Genomic DNA, 21,782 nt, shown 5'->3' on the forward strand with positions numbered 1-21,782 from the left:
TTTATACTTCCTTTTAACTTCTTAAGCTAAAAATCTGTCCCCTTTGACTTCTGCCACGTGTCCCAAGCAATTGTCATCGCCTTTTCCCGGTCCTTCATTTCTAAGAACTTCTTTGGAGCTAAAATCTAAGAGCATGTTAGAATACTTTCGTGGAGCAACAGGGCACAGAAACACGAAAACCCACGCACCAAGCTACCACGCCAGGCACTTTGGGTCTATTGTTGGTTTTATTTAACCCTTCCTGCTACCAGGGGGAGAAATGTCATACCCTGCAGTATATGTACAAGGCAGTTGAGACTCAGTGCATTTAAGTGACTGACTGAAGGGACACAGGTAGCAAATGACTTAGCTGATATTCCAGTCGATAAGGGTGTGATTCTAGAGCCTTTGAGCCAGGGATCAAGATTACCCCTGACTTCACCTCTACCCAGCTATCTTCGATGATAGGAATCCACTCATTCAGCCACAGAACAAATGTTGGTAAAATTATAGGAGTGCCTGGGGGGCTCAGTCGGTTAAGTGACCGACTTCAGTTCAGGTCACGATCTCAGGGTTCATGAGTTCGAGCCCCGCATCCGTCTCTCTGCTTTCAGTGCAGAACCCGTTTCAGATCCTCTGTCCCCCTCTCTCTCTGCCCCTCCCCAGAGAGTCCGCATGCATGCACACGCACTCTCTCTCTCAAAAATAAGTAAACATTAAGAAATGAAACTATATAAAATAAGGTGGTCTCGATTTTCAAAATGTTGTCATTTAATCATAAATTCCTTTATTATAGGGGAAAGCAACGGAACAGGTAGCTATCTGGTGGGGTCAAGGAGACAAGAGGTTGAGTCTCAGCTCCGACATTTATAGCCTATGTGATTTGGAACAAATTGCTTAAGTCCTGAGATAATTGGGTGCTTTATTTGGAAAATGAAGATGCCCAGTGGGTGTTATTTATATTTATCTTAGAATTTTTGCAAGAATTCAATGAGAGAACATAGGCCAGTACTGCTCAGACAGAGAAAAGATCTAATAAGACTTGTAATGCTTATTCTTGTTCTAATGATTTGTACAAAGTGCTTAGCAACCTGCACCTTTCAACACTAACTAAATGCCGGCCCTAACTCTTGGGAAAAGGTAGGTAATTATCGAAGGGGTTGGAGACCCAGGCCCCAAGGGAACTGTGTTTAGTGACAGGCAGCTCACTTACTCGGGTTAGTTGTAATTTAGTAAATGGAGTAGTTACAGGATTAGGAAATCATCATTGTCATAAGCTTATTAAAACCAAGCCTCTGTCACTTTGTGCAAGTAGGTCCTACAAATATTTCCCAATTAGTCTCTGTACCTCTGGCTCTTCATGCATTTTGTTCATCTCTTTCCCCTTCCTGTGATGCCCCCAAGATTTCCCTCTCTCTTCCCCCTCCCCTGCCCATATATTCACCTGTTTTGTTTCTTACATTCCACATAGGAGTGAAATCACATGGGATTTGTCTTCCTTTGATTGACTTATTTCACTTAGCATAATACATTCTAGCTCCATCCATATCATTGCAAATGGCAAGATTTCATTTTTTTGGATGGCTGAGTTATATTCCATTGCATATACATACCACATCTTCTTTATCCATTCATCCGTCAACGGACATTTGAGCTCTTTCCACAGTTTGGCTACTGTTGATAATGCTATAAATATTGGGGTGCAGGTACCCCTTTGAATTTGCATTCTGTATTCTTTGGGTAAATATCTGTTAGTAACATTGCTAGATTGTAGGGTGATTCTATTTTTAATTTTTTGAGGAATCTCCGTATTGTTTTCCAGAGTGGCTCCACCAGTTTGCATTCCCACCAGGACGGCATCCTTACCAACACCTGTTGTTTCCCGGGGTATTAATTTTAGCCATTCTGACAAGTGTGAGGTGATATCTAATCGTGGTTTTGATTTGCATATCCCTGATGACACGCGATGTTGGACATCTTTTCAGGTGTCTGTCAGCCAGCTGGGTGTCTTCTTTGGAAAAGTGTCTGTTCATGTCTTCTGCCCATTTCTTAACTGGATTATTTGGGGGCTTTTTGTGAGGGTGTTAAGTTTCATACGTTCTTTATAGATTTTGGATACCAATCTTTTATGAGATATGTCATTTGCAACTATCTTCTCCCACTTCATAGGCTGCCTTTTAGTTTGTTGTTTCCTTTGCTAACACAGCTTGGTTTCTCCAGGTATTTTGGGCATCCATTTCCTCTTATCAGAGACTTGGCACTCAGCACTGAGCCAAGTGGAAGGAATTAGGAACATGCAAATTCATTCCAAATATCTGATGTTTTAGAAATGAAGTGGAAAACACCGTGAGCAATTGTTTCTACGGTGTTAATGCATTCCGCTTACGTGGACCAAGGTTGAATTCCAAAGTTAGGAGGGGGGCTACTCTTCCCCTCTATGCCACTTAGAGGCTTTGGCTTTTGAAAATCAATGTTGAAATCGAATTTCGGCTCCTTTTTGAAAATTCACTGAATCCAAAAAGTGGATCAAAATAGCAAACAACTTTTTAACGTACCTTTTTATTGCCATTTAGATGGATTGTCTGAGGATTACCCCAGGTAATTAAAGTAAAAGTTTGTACCTATGTAGTAAACACCAGATAACTGTTAATGGGTCGTAATTATACCGCTGTTATTATGGCCTTTAATCCAAACACTTCATTCTGAATAGGTGGCCTCTCTGGGGCTCTTTCTCATTAAATCTGCGGTTGTAGAGACTCGTGTTTGGATTTCTTCTTTTGGTAGGAAGGGCTGTTCCTGTTTGTGGCTTCCCTCATGTTTTGATGAAATATTATCTCCTGTGTCCCAACATTAAATATCTTACTGCTGTAGTACATTAGGGATATTACTATTGGATTATTATATACACTATTGCTTGGGCTACGGTTTCACACAATATATCCTCATTTCATCATCTCAACATTATTTTTGCCATACACGAAAATCTTGACACTTTGATTACGCATTTCTCCATAAATCTGCTATTTAGGGAAAATACTAGAAAACAAAGCCAGGTTTTCCTCTTGCAAGTTGAGCGCTTTCTGCGATCTTCTGGACAGGCCAGCGATGGTTGTTAAAGTTCATGTGAATTTAGTGCTGATGCTCTATCTACATCCTCGGTGGCCATCAGTGTAACTTCACATGAAGCCAGTGGTGTGCTGGAACCCACTCAGAAATTTCGCAGGTTGGTTGTCACAAACGGTTTGCTTGAAATTGGGCATGGTGGGAGTATTTTCACTACGGAAGTTGCTAAACACTACAAATTTGGGTTCACCCTACCAAAATAAAAGATCTGGCTGTTAAACATTTATCAGCAAACCAGTGGAAATCACTCAATAATTCAATGGTGATGAATATCCATCCTGTTCAGTAAACATTTCCTCTCCTTAGAACACACCATCCAAGATTAAATCTAAACCATATTGTCAATTATAGAAAATTCCACAGAATTGATAGAGTCTGAGAAAGCTTGTATTATTTTTGGACTAAATGAGAATGGTCAACTTTACATCAGTGGTGAAAAATGCAATCTATAGACATAATTAGTATTAAAATTATTAATTTGTAAAGAGCAGTCATTTCAAGGTTGTACTACAACTCTTAAGGCTTGTTTGCCTAATTTTTGTTAGCTAAATTAGTACTCTGCACTTACTCAGATATGGATAATGATTCCCTCACCGTAAAAGTCCACCATAATATTTCCGTACCGGACTTTGGAGAGCTCGGTGTCTCTGCTGGGAGTTCCCTGCCCTCGGTATGCATCTAATAAACATACAGGCTTTCCACTAACACAACTATTTCAGATGCTGTCATGAAATATTCAAGTGATAAGTTAGGTAGCATTCGGGCCTGGGAGGAAGGTACTTGACCTCAGATTTGGACGACAATTGCACAGAAAGATTTGGAGACTGACTGAAACAGTCTGCATATTCTTTTCTTTTTTTTTAACAAAAAATGTTTATTTATTATCTATTTACTTAGAGAGAAGAGCAGAGAATGATTGAGAATCCCCAGCAGGAGCCAGAAGGGGGGGCTCGAACTCACAAACCGGGAGATCATGATCTGAGCCGAAATCAAGAGTCAGATGCTCAACTGACTGAGCCACCCAAGCACCCCCTGCTTGTTCTTTTATACTGTTGGATGATCCCTGATGATTTGTTTTTGTAAATGCTGCAGCATGCTTTTTTTATAGGCTGAAAGAATGAGAAAAACCTAATACCTGCCAGTATTAGGCAGGTGTTTTACACGTATTAGTTACTTAATCCTTATTACAGCCCTACAGAGTATTACTATCATCGTAACTGAAGTCCAGAAAAGTTGAGTAATTCACACAAAGTTATGCCGTTAGTAACTGAAATAAGGAAAGATAAGGGCAAGGAAGCATGGGAGAATAGGAATGGGGAATACAGAGTGAATGAATTCATGCTATAATGGGGCAAAAGTTCATGTGTGTGTGTGTGTGTGTGTGTGTGTGTGTGTTCAAAATTTGTCTTCTTGGGGTGCTGGTGTGGCTCAGTTGGTTGAGTGTCCAACTTCAGCTTGGGTCATTATCTCTCTGTTCATGGGTTCTATGCTGACAGCACAGAGTCTGCTTGGGATTCTCTCTCCCTCTCTCTCTGCCCCACCCCTGCTCACACTCTCTTAAAAATAAATGAACATTAAAAAATTTTTTTAATTTGTTTTCTTCATTCCTTACCTATTACCCAACTATATCAGACACGTATTAGGCATTTGCATGCTATATTTTGTTTAAACCTTACAGCAACTCTTGTTGGTAGGTTATACTTATTAACACTATTTTATTTTATTTATTTATTGTCTTTACCATTTTAGAGACAAGGTCTTTGAGGTTCAGAAAGGTTAAGTAACTTGCCCTGAATCACACAGCAAATATTTAGAGGATTTAATGTTTAGAACCAGATCTGTCTAATCCCATGCTATTTAAAAAGACATAAATCCAAATAGGGACAATGCATTTCATGATGATTTTGCTTTATGTATTTACTTGTGAATTGTCTGTCCCTCTTCCCACCCCAGTGTAAGTCAGGAACCACACTCATGTTACTTATTGGTGTAATCCCAATGTACAAAACAATGCCTGGGTCATTGTGCACACACAACACATAATGTTTGAATAAATGTATGGATCATGGGGTCTTGGGTGGCTTAGTGGGTTAAGTGACTAATTCTTGATTTCGGCTCAGGTTATGATCTCACGATTCAGGAGATCGAGCCCTGCATAGGGCTCTGCGCTGGCAGCCTGGATCCTGCTTGGAATTCTCTCTCTCCCTCTCTCTCTGCCCCTTTCCTGCTTGCACTCTCTCCTCTCTCAAAATAAGTGAATACACTTTAAAAACAAACAACAACAAAAAAAACCCCAGAATTTATTATTTAAAAAAACTGTATGGACCACAAGAATATAATCAAGTTAGATCATCATATTCAGCAGCATCTTTCTGATGTTACTGGCTACAGTATTGGACTGGATCAGGGGTTGGTGAATCCCTTGAGAGACAAGAGACCTGACACATTTGGCTATTGTGCATGTGTGGGCAAAAGAAGGGTATCCATCAGGGTGCAACCAGCCCCCAAACCCCCATGAGAGGTCGCTGGGTATAAACCATGAGGTTTCCCCCCAGAGAGAAAAGCATGACATGGAGAGGTTCAGTGGCTTGTCATCAGTATCCTTTATTGACCGTGTGGCCTCTGCTCATGGAAATGAAAAAGACAAGACCGTCTCCCCGTGGTCTTGATTCTGCAAACTAAGCATCCTGTGCAAGAGGATGATGTCTGGGCATGTTAATAGTTATCACCGGGCAAGGAGAAATGGGACCAGAAGGAGAGAGAGGGAAGCCAAGAGAGAGGAAGACAGTCACTGAATCATAATGGCATGCCAGATACTATTAAGTTAGTTCATTTGATAGTCATGGTACACCCATAATGCAGATATTATCTCCATTTTACTTACAGATACTCAGGTTCAAAGCGTAACTTGATCACCTCGCTACCAAGTGATAGAGTTGGGTTCAAAGGCAGGGCACTCTAGCTCCACACGACCAAAGAAACAGTTATTATTTGTGAGCACTCTCAGTGTGACAGACTGGATATTTAGCTCACCTTTAAGGCCCAGTACGATATAACAAAGGAAGAACTGAAATCCCTCTTTAATGGCAAGCAATATGTGAGACACAGTGGGCTTGCCATGCTTTGTCACTGTCGCAATTATACGTGAAGCTCCCAGGATTTGAGAAGTGGTATCCCTCACTCCAAAGCTTATGGGCTTCCTCCCTCGCTCACACAGAATCTATTTCAACAGGCGAATTGTCTTTTAAGACCATACCTGTCCTTTCTGAAACTGCAGGTACTTCTAAGTAACCTCGACGTCTTAACGTCAACGTCCCTGCCGTGTGCGTGACCTCAAAGAATTTCCTTTATTAATGATATCGTCATTTTCTCCATAACCGCACTTGTTTAAGTTCTAGATCTTATGGGTGGGAAAAAAAAAAGATTCAAGCCACTTAGAAAGAAGCCGTGGCATATAAGAACAGAGCAACCTCTTTTTTCACAGTGTAATTTTGAAAAAAAAAGAGTGGCATTTAGAAATAGCAAGAAAATAAGAATTATAAGGCCTAACGCACCCCAGAATGTTAGATGGGAATTTGGAAAACTTCTAATGGATGTATGCATCCTTACATGGTGGGTAAGAACTGTCCTCCACAGTATTTACTCTCAGTGACATGCTTAACACACTTCTCTACTTGGCAAGGTGAACTATGCGATGCCCGCACTAGGTGACACCCCTAGGAGGAAACTGATTCTCAACACAGTTAACTCCTTCCTCCCACAGCTAATAAGTGAGAGCGCTGGGCTTTGAACGTGAACCGGCCTGACATCAAAGCTCTGCATTCCAAAGGCGTCTGCCCGATTCAACCTGTCCCCTAAGGATTATTCACAGATATTTGTTTTCCGTAGCCCTCTGATCTATTTGCTTAGCTTAGTATAAACAGTATACTCTTTTTGTTATTGTTGTTTATTTATTTTGAGAGAGAGAGAGGGCACGAGCAGAGGAGGAGCAGAGAGAGAGCCAGAGAGAGGATCCCAAGCAGACTCTATGCTGACGGCATGGAGCCCAATGTGGGGCTCAATCCCAGGAACCGTGAGTTCATGACCTGAGCCAAAAGCAAGAGTCGGATGCTCAACCGTCTAAGCCACCCAGGTGCCCCCCGCCCCCGTCAAGAGTATACTCTTGAGTGAGACAGGAAAAGAACTAAGAAAAGGCTACCAACTGTCTGCATTAAACAAGTCACTTCCCTCCACTGGACCTCAACTCCCTCATGTATAAAATGGCGGGGGGGAGGTGTTTCACAAGAAATTACGAGAGCCTTCCTCAAGGAAATGCTGTTGAGAGGCACCCAGGTGGAAGAAAGTGGGCACCAATTTTCGGTCACCTATAAACGAGCCCTGCCTCGGCTCTGTCGTTTTCTAGCTGTGTGGCCCTGGCCTAGAGAGACGGTTCATCTTTGCCTTCATTTCCTCAACTTTAAAACAGGGAAAGAAAATGCCTCATCCATGAATTGCTGTGAACTCCATGAAAAAATACGTAGACACTGAACAGCGAATCTCCCGGGAACCACGGCCAGCGCAGGTCGTGCTTGCAGAAGCTTGTAAGAGCAAAGAGGGCGGGAGAGAGGAGGCAAACCCTTGGAGGCGAATCATATAACGTGATGCACCCCCTTGGCACATCAAACCCAACCAGACCTCCTTCCCCTGGATTTGCTTCTGCTTTCTCCGTGGAGCAGAAGGAAGGGAAGTAAATGCAGGAATGACAGCGCGACTTGAGCCGGGAAGAAGAAGCCCGGGAACCAGATTATGAGACTTCGCCCCCAGCTGAGAGGCCCACTCGACTCACGCTAAGTGTGCGTGGTCACTGAAGAAATAGTGGCCTGGGAACCTACCAGGCGCCAGGCCCTGTGCTTGGTGGGAACTCAGACGCCGCCCCCGCCCGGCCCTTAAGGTCCTAAAGGTGGAGATGACGATACGAGCAAAAACAAGGTTTCACGTTAGTGCAGGTGCGAACGAGGGCTCTCGTAGAGAGAAGACACCTGCACAAGCCCATGTGTGAGGGGCCCCCAGGCACCATGATACACCAGCTGATAGAAGGTGTATTTTCTCACGTTGAAAATGGAAGACGGTTAAGCCTTTGGCCTGGGAACCAGGTGAATGTCTGCATGGCTGGGCATAGCTCTGGATCCTTGTTTCAGGGTCACGGGGAGCTACAGAAGGAACTCGATGTCAGCAACGGCTGCAGCAGCGTATGCAAACAGGCCACGTGTGTGCAGAGGGAGCGGTGCGTGTGTGTGCTGCACGTTCACACATATGCACGTGTGAATGTGAGAGCAAAGCCCGGCGCGCGTGGCCTATCGGGTAATCATTTTCTATTGGGAGACCCCTGCTGCTCTGGGCTCTCACTTCCTTCCCCGCTCCAGTCATTTGTTTTCTCGGACAGTCTATTCCTCTGGCCACTCTTTGCTCCTTGAAAGTGGTTTCCACGACCCTTCTCCCGGAGAACCCTTACTTAGGAATCCGTGCCCTTGACCTTATTTGCTTCCACCTGTGTTCCCCAGATCCACGTTCTCTCAGCCAGGGCCAATTTTACTAGAGCTTTCTTATCCCTCCCTTTGAAAGCCCTTGAAGGCACGTTCATTTCTTCCCCAAACTGCACACAAACGCTGAAATGGGTGAAGATTCATCGAGAGAAAGGTCAGTGGTTAATAGGCACAGCTGGACAGGTGACATTAAACACAGTCTTTTATACAAAGCCCCAGGCAGATTCAGGAAAATGAAAAATGGCCCCAGAAAAAAAATGGCCAGGTATCTCCTACAGAGCCTGCCTCATGTGGAAGACACCCCCAAACCACATTCAAAACGATAGCCTCTTCTCGACGGGTTGGACCTAAAACACAGTATTTTATTACACACACAGATGCACACATACCTATATTATTTTTTAGTTTTTAGGGGTTTTTTAAATGTTTTTATTTATTTTTGAGACAGAGAGAGACAGAGCATGAGCAGGGGAGGGGCAGAGAGAGAGGGAGACACAGAATCCAAAGCAGGCTCCAGGCTCTGAGCCGTCAGCCCAGAGCCCGACGCAGGGCTCGAACTCACAGACTGTGAGATCATGACCTGAGCCGAAGTTGGATGCTTAACCGACTGAGCCACCCAGGCTTCCCATTATTTTTTTTTTTTTTTTAGTTTTTCAGTGTATTTATTTATTTTGAGCGAGCGAGAGAGAGAGAGAGAGAGAGAGAGAGCATGAGCAGAGAAGGGGCAGAGAGACAGAGAATCCCAAGCAGGCTCCGCACTGTCAGCACAGAGACCGACCCGGGGCTCAATCTCCCGCACGAACCGTGAGATCATGACCTGAGCCGAAACCGAGAGTCAGACGCTTAATCGACTGAGCCACTCAGGCGCCCCCACATTTTATTTTCTTTAAAGTAAGGCACGAGGTTTCAATATACACACACGTATATAGACACACGCATGTCATTTTTTATCAAAGTAACGCAGGTATGAGGTTTAAAGAGACACACGCACAATTGGGAACTGTCAGTAACACGTTCTCATCCCCATCCAGCTCCATATAGACAAGCACTTCTAATTACTTCAGCTTTCTCTGTATTTTTTTACTCATAGTTCATTGTCTTTAAATATGCCTGCACTGTTATCATTTTGAGGTATGCTCCCTTGACTTTGGCGATCTAGGATGCTTCTACGACCTTCTCTCCCTCTTTCCTTCTCTGGGGGTCGAGCTCCCCTGCTTTCCCTGGCCGCCCTCCCATTTGCCTTCACAGACATTTCTCCTAATTACATTCTTGCCTGAGGAACTGCGTTTTGGCATCTACTTCTCGGAAGACCTGGATTCTCTTCTTCTCTTTCATAAATCCTTCGGCGGCTGCTACAGGACGAAGTCCAAATTCCAGTAGAGCATACCCAGACCTGTAAGACCTATTAGGAGTCAGAGTGGTCTCGATTGCATCCACTTTGCACATGGAGCCAGGTACCCCACTGTTTGTGACCCTCTCCATCCTCCTCTGTCTTTCACACATGCCGCTTGCCCTCGTCATTTCTGAAACTCCCTCTCTTCTCCTGCCCACCAAGAAAACTGCTCATTATTCACGAGTGTCCTTAACCACAACTCTCCTATCCCCCACCTGCAGGACAGGAACGAGGCCCCCCTCGTTCTCACTGTGGTCTGCTGACGTCTTCTATAGCCTGACCAGAGAGGGGAGTGGCTTTCTTTTTTGTGCTCTACTCCCCACCGGGACGAATGGTCTTAGATGGCAGGCAACATCCTTCCTCCTACTCTGTCAACTGGGAATGAAGTACCAAGGCTGTGGTGAGGAGAGAGACCTAGATTTCTCTTCTGGCTCTACCACGTGATGGGTTGCTTGACCGTCACTTTTTGAAGGCTGTTTCCCTCTCTATCAAGTGAGGCAACAACATCAAGGGGGCCATTAGATCCACTACAAAGAGCATCATGCTTAATCTTTCAGGTGCGGATCCCCACATAGCCCCAAACTCTGAAGCTTGATGTGATGTGCAAATACGTGGGACTTTGGTGTCCCTCTTGGAAGGGAGGAGAGTGACGGTATTTTGTATGCTAGAAGGAAAGTGGACCAAATATTTGGTGATCAAAAGAAGAACTGTGTCACTTATTATGAGTTCAGCCCTTCCAAATATTTCTGGGTCTCCTTTTTCTCTGGGCCAATGGTACGATTGTGCTTCCTTGGCCCCTTGGAGCTAGTCTGGCCCTGTCATTTGCTTTGGTCAATGGAATGTGGCCAGAAGTGCTGTGCGTGCCTTCTGGGTAGAAGTGTTAAGAACTCGTGTGCAATCCACGAGACCATTCTCCTTCCCACTGCTGAGCGACTGGTGATGCCACAGGTGGTGGCAGATGCCCCATCAGCCATCAGTCTGTTTTCTAGACTGAGGGCATTGCAGAACAAGGCCAAAGCCAACGCCCGATGGACTTGTTCACCAGTGAGAAATATGCCTTTATCGTTTCCAGCCACTGGAATTCTAGATGGCCCCTGTGAACTTTGTGCGCCGATATTACTCCCATGATCATGGTACCTTACAGAGCAAAAGGGATTTTGCAGGTGCAATTAACATTAGCAAGGGATTCATAGGGAGATTATCCGGGCAGGTCTAATCCAACTGCCCTGAGTCCTTGAAAAGCAGAGTTTTCTCTGTCCTAGTGGCAGAAGAGGTCAGAGAGATGTGAAGCATGAGTGAGATGTGGTGAGGAAGAGGTTCTCTGCTGCTGAGATGGAGGGGCCACGGGAGAGGAAGTAAGAAAAGCCTCTTGTTGTTCTCAAGGGATTGGATTTTGCCTTCGATTTGAATGAACCTGGAAGTGAAATCTTCCTCAGGGTCCCCAGACAGGAGCCCCACCTGGTGGGGGCGTTGGTTTCAGCCCATAAGACCCGACACAGAGAACTGAGATTTGCCCAGATTTCTGCCGTACAGAACTGTGACCTAATAAACGCGTGAGTTTCAAGCTGCTCAGTTTGTGGCCACTCGTCATGCACCAGTGGAAAACAAATACATGACAGCACAATCACCTGGCTCGACCAGACTGACACAATTCAGGTTTGTGGTGAGGACCATCCCACTCTAGCATTTTTGAAAGCAGAAATGAATTGTTCTTCCTCAAAGCCCTTGTTTCTCCAGAGCCTAGAAAAGTGTCTGACACATGATTTTTATCAGACCGAGAAAACAAGATTGATGCAATGTCTGTAGCAAAGTACCTGACGTGTGCTTAATAAAAAGGGTTTTTTTTTTTTGATCAGGTTATAATTATCACTCGTGCAAACTGAAAAGTCTATCACAGCTCTGTGAAACTGTTAGAGACGACTACGTTTTTTTTCTTTATTCCTTCCAAATCACCTAGAAGCACTTGAATAAATAAAGTGGGAATAATAAAAAGGCTGTGTCCTGGGGATTGTAGACCACTCGCTCTTTCACCCCTTCAAGAAGCCTCCCCCGAATTCTCAGAAGTAGGTGGGAGTCTTCCAGTTAGGTTTGTTCAAAGAATTCTCTATCGCTGTGTCAAGAAATTTGCTCAGCCACAATTAGTAATTATTTGTGTAACTGATTGCTTAAAATCTGTTACTGTCTCTGAGGGCAGAAACTCTGCTGGGTTGGTTGGAGTTGTTTCTCTTTGACCTCGCGTAGCTCCTGACGTCAAGTAAATGCTCAACGCAAAAATTCCAACAGGAAGCAGAAGCGAGCCAGGAGGAAACAGAGCCAATCTTCAGTAATATATGTGCTATACAGGGCAGGACTTACTGTCCCAAGGAGACGGATACAGATAGAGGAATATTTGCCAGCATGCAAGGGACATGGCATCAGGGTGTCATCCTCTGACAGCGATCGAGCAAAAGCTAATTGTGTTTCTAGAGCTCTAATACAAATACTTGGGGTTCAGGGGGCACAGGAGGACAAGCAAGTAAGGTCCAGATGGCAAATTCCAGCCTTTAGATTGGGCTGACACAGTGAGACTCGTAGGGAAACCTGCTTGGGAACCAGGCAGGCTTCCAGGCCAACTCGTTCCAGAGAGCATCATGTCAAGTCTAGTTGACAGAAATGCCCTAGCACCAAAGGAACTAATTTCTATGGGGTCGAGGCATCTAGTATGGGTCTGGAGAAGGGAATTAACTCCAAGACCCATAAGAGGTTTGACAACCATAGGCTACTGCTGCCTATGCTGCTTCTGCGCTTGGAACCGTTGAAGCACTTGGCAGGTATCGTCACGGTTCATTTGCAGAGCAACTCCTAGAGACAAATGCTACTATGATCTCCGTTTTAGAGATGAGAACCTGAAGCACAGATTCTCATAGTCCTAAAGCCAGTCCCAAGGTCACAAGGCCAACCAGTATTCAAACGTGGCAGTCTGGGCTGTGAGCCCCTACTCTTAGCAAGATGGCAGTGTGAAGAGGTCGAAGGGAGTGTGTGTGTGTGTGTGTGTGTGTGTGTGTGTGTATGTTGGAGGCCATAGATTGAGTTCAAATATGACCCCACCATTTTGCAGCTGGGCCGACTTGAACACGCTTATCAACCTCTCAGAGCATCAGTGTCCTTCGTCACAAGGTAGACACAACTACACTTACCTCCAGAAGTGGTGATGGGGACCACGAGGGTAATCACAACAGGAGTCAGACAGAGCAGATTTCCAATATGTATCCCATCCCCCCTTTACCTTCTGCCTCTTTTGTGACACACGCGGCACCGGAAGATCAGCTGTGACGATCCCCAGAACCTGCCCTAGCTGGGAAGGTCAGAGAAAAAGAGAGGCGAGAGAATCGAACTTGCCTACCTTACTATTTCTGTGCCTGTTTGCTCGCTGCTGAATGGAGATCATAGTGCTTAGTTCACAGGGCTTTGATGAAGATCAAGTGAATTTTGTGAGAGTGTTCTACAAATGCAGCGTAAGGGCACGTCAGATATTATTATTCATTCCATTCTGTCTCATTCAGCAGAATAAAGGCAGGAAGAATCTGAAAGCCTAAGCATTGTCAGGAGACAGATGTGTGTTTTCAATTGTTCCTCTTGGAAATTCTAAAAGTAGTTTTAGCCTGAGTGAGTTTTGAAGCGATTCAATTTCCCTTTAAATTCAGAGATGCCGAAACCCTGTGATTTAGGCTCCCAGAACACACCATTGGAGGCGTCTGCCTGCTCTCAGTTTTAATCAAGTACTGGTACTTAGCTGAAAGTGAGGAAATAATGTCCCGCATCGTGGTTAAGCCTTTTAGCAAGAGAGGCAAGCTTGCCTATTTAGCGAGCCAAGCGCGCTATGGTTGGAAGGTCCACGTTCATTAGCATGGTTTCCAAGGCCCTTCAAGGTATGAGCCTTGTTCTATCTCTATCTCTCTGCTCTCCTCCTCCAGCTTCTGGTCCCAATTCTGTCTCCTACGATCTGCTTACTATTCAATCAACACACCATTAAATTCCAAAGCTCTATGTTTTTATGGTACACCTTCCCTCTGCCTAGAATGCTTTACCCCCACCATCTTCCCACCATGACATATAGACTCTGTGTATGTGCTGAAATATTACTCAGCCTTTAAATAGAACTCTAACAGGACTATGAAGTCCCCCTTCTCTGTCTTACTCTCAACCAAAATTTATGTCTTCCTTCTGTTTGTTTCTCTTGAAGTCATTTATGCATCCATCTATCCACCTCCCCTTCCCCCTCCTTCCCTCCCTTTTTCTATCCCTCACTCCATCCCACCTTCCCTCCCCTCTCTCCATCCATCCATCATTCCACATCTGAGTGTCTTCTGTATTCTAGGCGCCATACGAAACCTTAAGGTCCTTAAATAAAGGGTAAAAAACAAGCAAATGCTAGGTCACAGTCTTCAAATGTCCCTTTATGTAAGATAGAATATTTCAAAATATTATAGTTCTAGTGAGTACGTGAGGTAATGGTAACAGTGGAAGATGGGGAAAAAATGTGGTTTTTTTATGGGCAAATCAAAGAAGGCTTTAGATGGGAGGTGATAGCCACACTTACCTGTTTTGCAAGATGAGTAGGAAATTGCCATATGGGGCACCTGATTGTAACAATTTTTATAGTGTCATATGCTTACTTGTATATGTGACTTCCTACCTCTGTCATTCTGAAAGTCATCGGAGGGGATAAATCATACGCATTATTCATTTTTAGACCCTTGAGGAATGCCTGGCATGTTGAAGTGAACAAATGGAGAGATACATGGTGATATTTTAGGAAGAGGAGAATATGTTCTTTTTTTTTTCTTTTGGCATAAAGGAGTTCATGATAGCAAGACAAAGAAGTCTAATCCATAGATCAGTGCTATAAAGCCTAATCCCACGCTACATTGTGAAGCAATCCTAACTAACACTTACTGGGCACTTCACATGTTCCAGAAATTAGTGAGTATTTTTCCTGCATGATAAGAATCAATCTACGAAACAATCTTGGCACATAAGGATTATTATTGTCTCTATTTGAAGACTGACAAAACTGGTAAAGACCTAAAAGGACTTGCCCCAAGTCATAGAGTTGAGACTCCACTGACATTCAGCTCTGGTTCTGGTTCCAGAGCCCAGCTTCTTAGCTGCCAAACGATACCACCATCCACGTGGTCCTTCTTGCCTAAGTGCTTCAGGGACCAGCCTTGGGCACTGTGGGGGATCCTCCACCTTCACACCAAAGCAAACCCATACCATGCAGCTCAACCTTAGGGGGCACCGTGATCACTCTACTTCGTGCATAAAACCTCTTCTCTGGGATTTTGATTCCTAGCAGACTAATGGGTGACATAGTCTCTATATTGCATGGTGATTAATCATTGTCATTGTTACTAGACACTCCAGGGTTCAAATACATTTCCTGCCGTGACCCCAAAATCTTGGACAGAAACAAATTTTTAAAAATCTATCAGGGACACCTGGGTGGCTCAGTCAATTGAGTCTCCGACTCTTGACTTCGGCTCAGGTCATGACTTCACGCCTCCTGAGACTGAGCCTTGCATCGGGCTTTGCACTGACAGCACAGAGAAGGCTTGGGGTTCTCTCTCTCTCTCTCTCTCTCTCTCTCTCTCTCTCTCCCCCCCCCCTCCCTGGCCTCCCCAGCTCATGCTCTCTCTCTCTCTCAAAATAAATAAACATTTTCAAAAAAGTAAAAAATTGGGGTGCCTGGGTGGCTCAGTCAGTTGAGCATCCGACTTTGGCTCGCGTCATGATCTCGCAGTCTGTGAGTTCGAGCCCCGCGGCGGGCTCTGTGCTGACAGCTCAGAGCCTGAAGCCCGCTTCAGATTCTGTGCCTCCCTCTCTCTGACCCTCCCCCATTCATGCTCTGGCTCTCTGTGTCTCAAAAATAAATAAACATTAAAAAAAAATTTTTTAAGGTGAAAAATCTATTCAGTTTACTCAGCTTTCATTTCATCATGTATAATAATACTACAATGACACCTAACGTGTTAAAATTAAATGAGATAACATGTTAAATGCTTAGTATAGTACCTATTTCATGGTAAATGCTTAATAAACATATTATCATCTGATATAGATCTATATTATATACAAATGTATAATTCCAAGACTCTAAAATGTTACATCATATGCATTATACATTATGCACCATAGTGTATATAACATATAATATGTAATATATATAACTATATGTTTTTCCTCTCGTTCCCATCTCATCTTTTAGAGGCTGCAGCACAATATACTTATTATGAGTGCAGTTTTTGGAGCACAAATACATTTGTTTGAATCCTTCTCTTTCTACTGATGAGCCATGTGACTTTAGACAAGTCACGGGATGTGAATAAGAATACTAGTCCGTCTCATTGGCTGTCATGAGGAGTAAACAAGGCACAAATCACTAAGCAAAGTGACAAATAGCAAGCCGGTGATGACACACTTGAGATACAAACATCAGATCAGTATTCCTGCGGCACGGAGGACAGAGGGCAATTGGTTCTCCTTCTTCAACGACATATTGATTTCTTGTGGTAGGAAAGAGTTATGCCTTTTTGAAAGCCTGTTTATCTGGCAGAGAAGTGCACACTAGATAGGCAAGAGAAGAGAAGGGTTGATGGAGACTGCAAGGTTTTTGAGAGGAGGGAAGGCACTGGGAGGAGGGATGGGAATTCAGTTGTCACAAAGAGAAGCTTTAGAGGATAGAGACATCCCAGGGAAGGAAGGAAAAGACTTCCTTTGTCTTGCTTACTAATTAGGATTTTATCCCGGAGGTTACACGCAGACAATAATATCCTGGTTTTTCTCTACTGGTCATGCTTGTTCCAGCACAGAGGCTGCACTGGGAGCTCATGAGAGCACTGCCGTGGTGCTCCAGGCCAAGGAGAGGTGCTAAGGTAGTGGCAGTGGAGAATGCAGGACAGGGCTCTTTGAGAGACACTAGGAGTCACTGCAGCGTGATGATGGATTGATTCAGGTGGTGGAGCAGGGGTAGGGGAACAGTTGAGGTTGCCTTCTAGGCATTGCTTTGCGTGTCAGGATGAGCGACACCGAGAGGAGCATGATGGCGGAGATGCCTGTGGGGTACCCAATTACAGATGTCCCCCGGGCGATTATTTATATGGGCCAGGAGTTGAGAAGGGTCTGGCTTGGAAATAAAGGCCTCGGTGTAATTATGAAATAGTTGATGATGAAAGCCATGCGTTGGATGGAGTAGCCCAGGGAGAGGGCAGAGGATGTGGAGAGGAGAGGAGACCGGCCTGTGCAAATGGCTGCGGAAAGGGGGCGGGAAGGGGCCAGCAGAGGCGGGGGATGTGAGGACAGGGAAGGAGAGTGGAGTCAACGCATTGAAGCAGGGCCCCTGAGAGGGGGATGAAATTCACAATGCACAGAGCTGATGAGTTTTCCATGGTGAAGAGCCAACCGTCTGCTGTGGTAAACGAGCAGGAGGAAAAATACAGACGCAGACAGAGATAAGATACACGGTTTGTGACTTGTATCTTCTCAGGAAGAGGGGAGGCCCGGTGATGTACCAAGATTGAAATGAAAGTGTCCAAAGGCAGGGAGCAGTACTTGGGAAGAGTGAGGGAAGAAAGGCCGTTTCCATTTCAGGGGGAATTGGTGCGTGCAGTAGAGGCCGTCGCGAGAGAATTCAGCGTGTTCCATCACCTGCACCTTCTCTATTCCATGATGTAAAGTCTGGCTTGTATTAGAGTTCTCCAAGAAACAGAATCCACAGGAGGAGAGATATGAATGCAGAGAGAGATACGTAGATGGAGACAGAGATTTATTTATTATAAGCTATTGACGCACACAATTATGGACACGGAGATGGCTCGTGATCTGCTTTCTGCAGGCTGCAGCCCCAGGAGAGCCAGTGGTGATAGCCTGAGAGCTCTAGTCAGGTTTTTAATGGACTGGATGGTGCCCACCCACACTAGGGAGGGCCCGCTGCCCTACTGGGTCCACCAATTCCGAAGCTAACCTCTTCCAGAAGCATACTCACAGACACACAGAGGAGTAACGTTTAGTCAGACATATGGCATCTTGTGGCGCAGTTGATACAGAATTTAACCATCACGTGACTCATGCAGCCCGTAGGAGTATCCAGCCACCATCGTAGGGACTTTGGGTAGTAATCACACCGACTTCTAACGTTCATCCTGACTCACTTCCAGACTCCAGCTCCCTTTTGGAGGCGCCCTTGTGGGAAATTCCACAGGAAGTGGGAAACAACCGAGCAGTCAGGTTGGGTTAGTGTGGGTCTTCTCGGTTACCCTCTTAAGTAATGGGACAAGGCTTAAAGAAAGCTCTTTAGATTAATATACCACTCGGTCAAGGCTAGCTTACGTCTAGGTAATTAGAGGAGTTTAAATCACCTTCAATCCTTATCTCTGCATGATCAGGAAACTGTCTCACTATGGCTTTTAATTCCATGGTCCATCAACACAGGAAATTGCAACAGTTCTCTGAGCTTTGTAATGAGCTCTGAGTTGGAATCCTCGCTTGGCCACTAACCAGCGGTGAGACTTTGGGCAAATTAGTTCAGTGCAACTTAACCAGAGCTCAATTTCCTCATCTGTAAAATGGGAGCGTTGAGGTGCACCTTGGAGTATTGTATAAAAGATTAGGAAAAAGTATTTATTAGATGTTGACATTAGTACTGAGTAACAGGTACCGCACGATACTCTCCTCTTTATAAAAAGAATAAGTCCTTAAATAAGGAGAGAGGAGAATAATGGCAGCTGAGTCACCGTAAAGTAGAGGGAATAGATGTCTTCCTCTGTTCTTCTGGAAATCAGATCAAGGACAGGAGTGCAGAAATTGTGAGGAGACAGATTTAGGCTGACTGTGGTAGTTAGCCAAGAGAGAAGACTGTCCAGCTGAGACTCTTTGGCCGGAAACAGAATCTAGCTGGAATTTCCTAACATTGTCTCCCGTTTGTCATTTCGTGTTTTTTTTTCACTCATCACGTTATTTTTAAGTTGCCATTTTATGTATGGCAAGCGATTCTTATTTTCCATTTAAGACGGCAATTGGTGTTTATAGTAAAAAGGGAGCCTAGTAAAAATAAAAACACTGAATAATAGTATTACGTGTATATAGCCAACACCCCGAAGGGGACCCAGGGATGCCTGATGCTTGGGAAATACGGGCTCGATTGAGAAGCATTCTGCCTGTTCTTCTAGCTCTCAGCTGCTATGGGTCTGCATTCATAGGACAGTCCTATGCCATGCTTGAAAACTGGATGGCCGTGGTTCTCAAGGGCATCAATACAACTCCTCAAAGTGCATCCTGAAAATGTATAGGACGCATTTTCGTTTGTCCCAGGAATTGGGCATGGTGATCAGTCCTGGGAGCTGAGGATGCTGGATGTTCTGTGTCATCGGGGACGGTCCCTGACTCAAAGAACGTTTTTAGTGTTTTATATCCCGTATGATTTATGGGATAAACGTATGTATGTAATGACTGCGGTGCAGGCATGAAGAAATTGCTTACAAGGATTACACACAGTCAGAGTGTGCTTTTCATGGTTTTCAAATAAGATAATTGCCCGAGAATGCAACTACCGTGTAGACTGAGAAAAGATCATAATTTGTTATTTTTAAGCTCTTGTTACCAAGGGTTGCTGCCCTTTAAGAAAATCGCCAAGAGTAATAACTTTGTGAGGTTTGAGTTGCCGATAGCACACGCTGAGATCGCCGATAGTTGCCGATGTCACATTCTTGGTGAGTCTATAATACTTGCGACATTTGACAAGTGCTGTCTTCCAAAGCATTCATGTGTCAGTAAGTCTATGTAATAAAATATATATAATAAATAATAATGAATAGTTATGTACATAATAAAACATTTATAATGCAGTAATAGGTTTGTTTATTTGTTTGTTTGTTTTTAGTTCAAGTTACATAACAGACAGTGTAGTCTTGGCTTCAGGAGTAGAACCCAGTGATTCATCTCCTACATAGGAAACCCAGTGCTCATCCCAACAAGCACCCTCCCTAATGCCCGTGACCTATTCAACCCACCCCATCACCCACCACCCCCTCCAGCAACCCTCAGTTTGTTCTCTGTATTTAAGAGTCTCTTATGGTTTGCCTCCCTCTCTCTTTTTATCTTAATTTTCCTTCCCTTCCCCAATGTTCATCTGGTGAGTTTCTCAAATTCCACATATTAGTGAAATCATATGATATTATTTATTGAATTATAGATTTTATTTTATCTTAAATTAATTTTATTTCTTTTATATATTACATTCAGATGTTTCTGTTGACTTTTTTTTTTAATTTTTATTTTTGAGAGACAGAGAGCAAGCAGGGGAGGGGCAGAGAGAGAGGGGGATCCAAGGATCCAAAGCGGGTTCCATGCTGACTGCAGAGAGGTTCGAACTCACAAACTGGGAGATCATGACTTCAGCTAACGTCAGATGCTTAATCGACTAAGCCACCCAGGTGCACCTCTATTCGCTTTTCTTAAAATCATTTGAGTAGCTAGATTACATTATCTATGAATTCATGATTATTCATGTTCTATTCATCTCGTGATTGTGCAAGGGGGACTTGCAAAATATTTGATAGAAAGTGGAAACTTGGGGATAAACCACTTTTTTCCCTGTGCGGTTGGGGCAGCCCTTAACTTCAGAGCCTACCTTCCCATCTGCAAGGAGGAGATTCTGTGAGCGTAAGGAGGGTTATGTCAAGCCCTAGAAGTGCTTAGCAGAGCACCCGGCACATGTTAAGCCCTCAGACTATGCTAGCCTTTCTTTATAAATTGTAATTTTACATGGATTGCTTATCCCTCTGAGTCTTGCCTGTAACATGGGCTAAAAGCATTATCTCAGAGGATTGTTCAGAGAGTCTACTGATGGAATGTTTGCAAACTCAGCCCAGTGCTTGACAGATGATGGATTTTAATGCTAGCTCACTTTTCTTCATGTGTGTTAACCCTGACTGTACAGTCTTATGATTCTTGTTCCTAAAACCATAGCCCTCAGTAAGGTGTAAAGGACATAGAAGGCCCTTTACACATTGATCGTATCGAGGAAATAGATGACAACCGAGGGAGATGCAACTCTAAAGTTGGCTTTTATATGACCATTGCCTTTCTAAAACCCGTATGTTCTTTTTTGTACATTTACAATGGGAAAAGTAAGCTTCAGATATCAAAATCAGATCAGAGGTCTTCAGGTATAAACTGTCTGTGTTTTAGGTCATGCATGAGTTGAAATGGCAATCCAGAAGGTAATCTCAAGATAAAATGGAAGGGCTGTGCATCTTTCCACTCAAGAAAGCATCTGCATTGCTCGCACACTTTGCTGGGGCTGGAAGTACTCTGCAAATTACCAACGTGCTTATACTGTGAAGAGTCTCAGGACTTCAGTGAGTAAGACAGTCATTCAGAGCCCACTGTCACCTCCTGTAATTCACCTACCTTAACCCCAGAGCTGGGTATTGGTGGTGCAGAGGCTGCCCAGATTGCACAGGTGCTGATTAAGGACCCCTCGAGTGTAAGGAAATTTCAAGATCATTTTCTCTAGACTGCCTTTTCCCCTCTGAATTCCCACCTCCTCCTTAATGTTCAAGAAAAAATCATAAAGAGCATCTCTTCTCGGCTTAGACGTGGGTTTGAATCCTGATTCCGACATGAATTACCCATGAAATATCATTCAAACACTCATGGCTTCTGTTTCCTCATCTATAAAATTGGGATCTCAGACCCTCTTTATAATTAAATGAGATGTAAATAAC

The 21,782-nt window shown here is 44.1% G+C and overlaps 1 protein-coding gene across 1 annotated transcript in view; it reads left to right on the forward strand.

The window, feature by feature from the left end:
• Nucleotides 1–12,718: 12,718 nt before the first annotated feature.
• LOC125924938 (peptidyl-prolyl cis-trans isomerase A-like) overlaps nt 12,719–21,782 on the forward strand; it is a 41,140-nt gene continuing 32,076 nt past the window's right edge. The window contains 1 exon segment of the mRNA XM_049633748.1: nt 12,719–12,827. Coding sequence (XP_049489705.1) covers nt 12,719–12,827 — 109 coding nt within the window.

Source organism: Panthera uncia, chromosome F2 (assembly GCF_023721935.1).
Source record: "Panthera uncia isolate 11264 chromosome F2, Puncia_PCG_1.0, whole genome shotgun sequence".
NCBI lineage: Eukaryota > Metazoa > Chordata > Mammalia > Carnivora > Felidae > Panthera > Panthera uncia.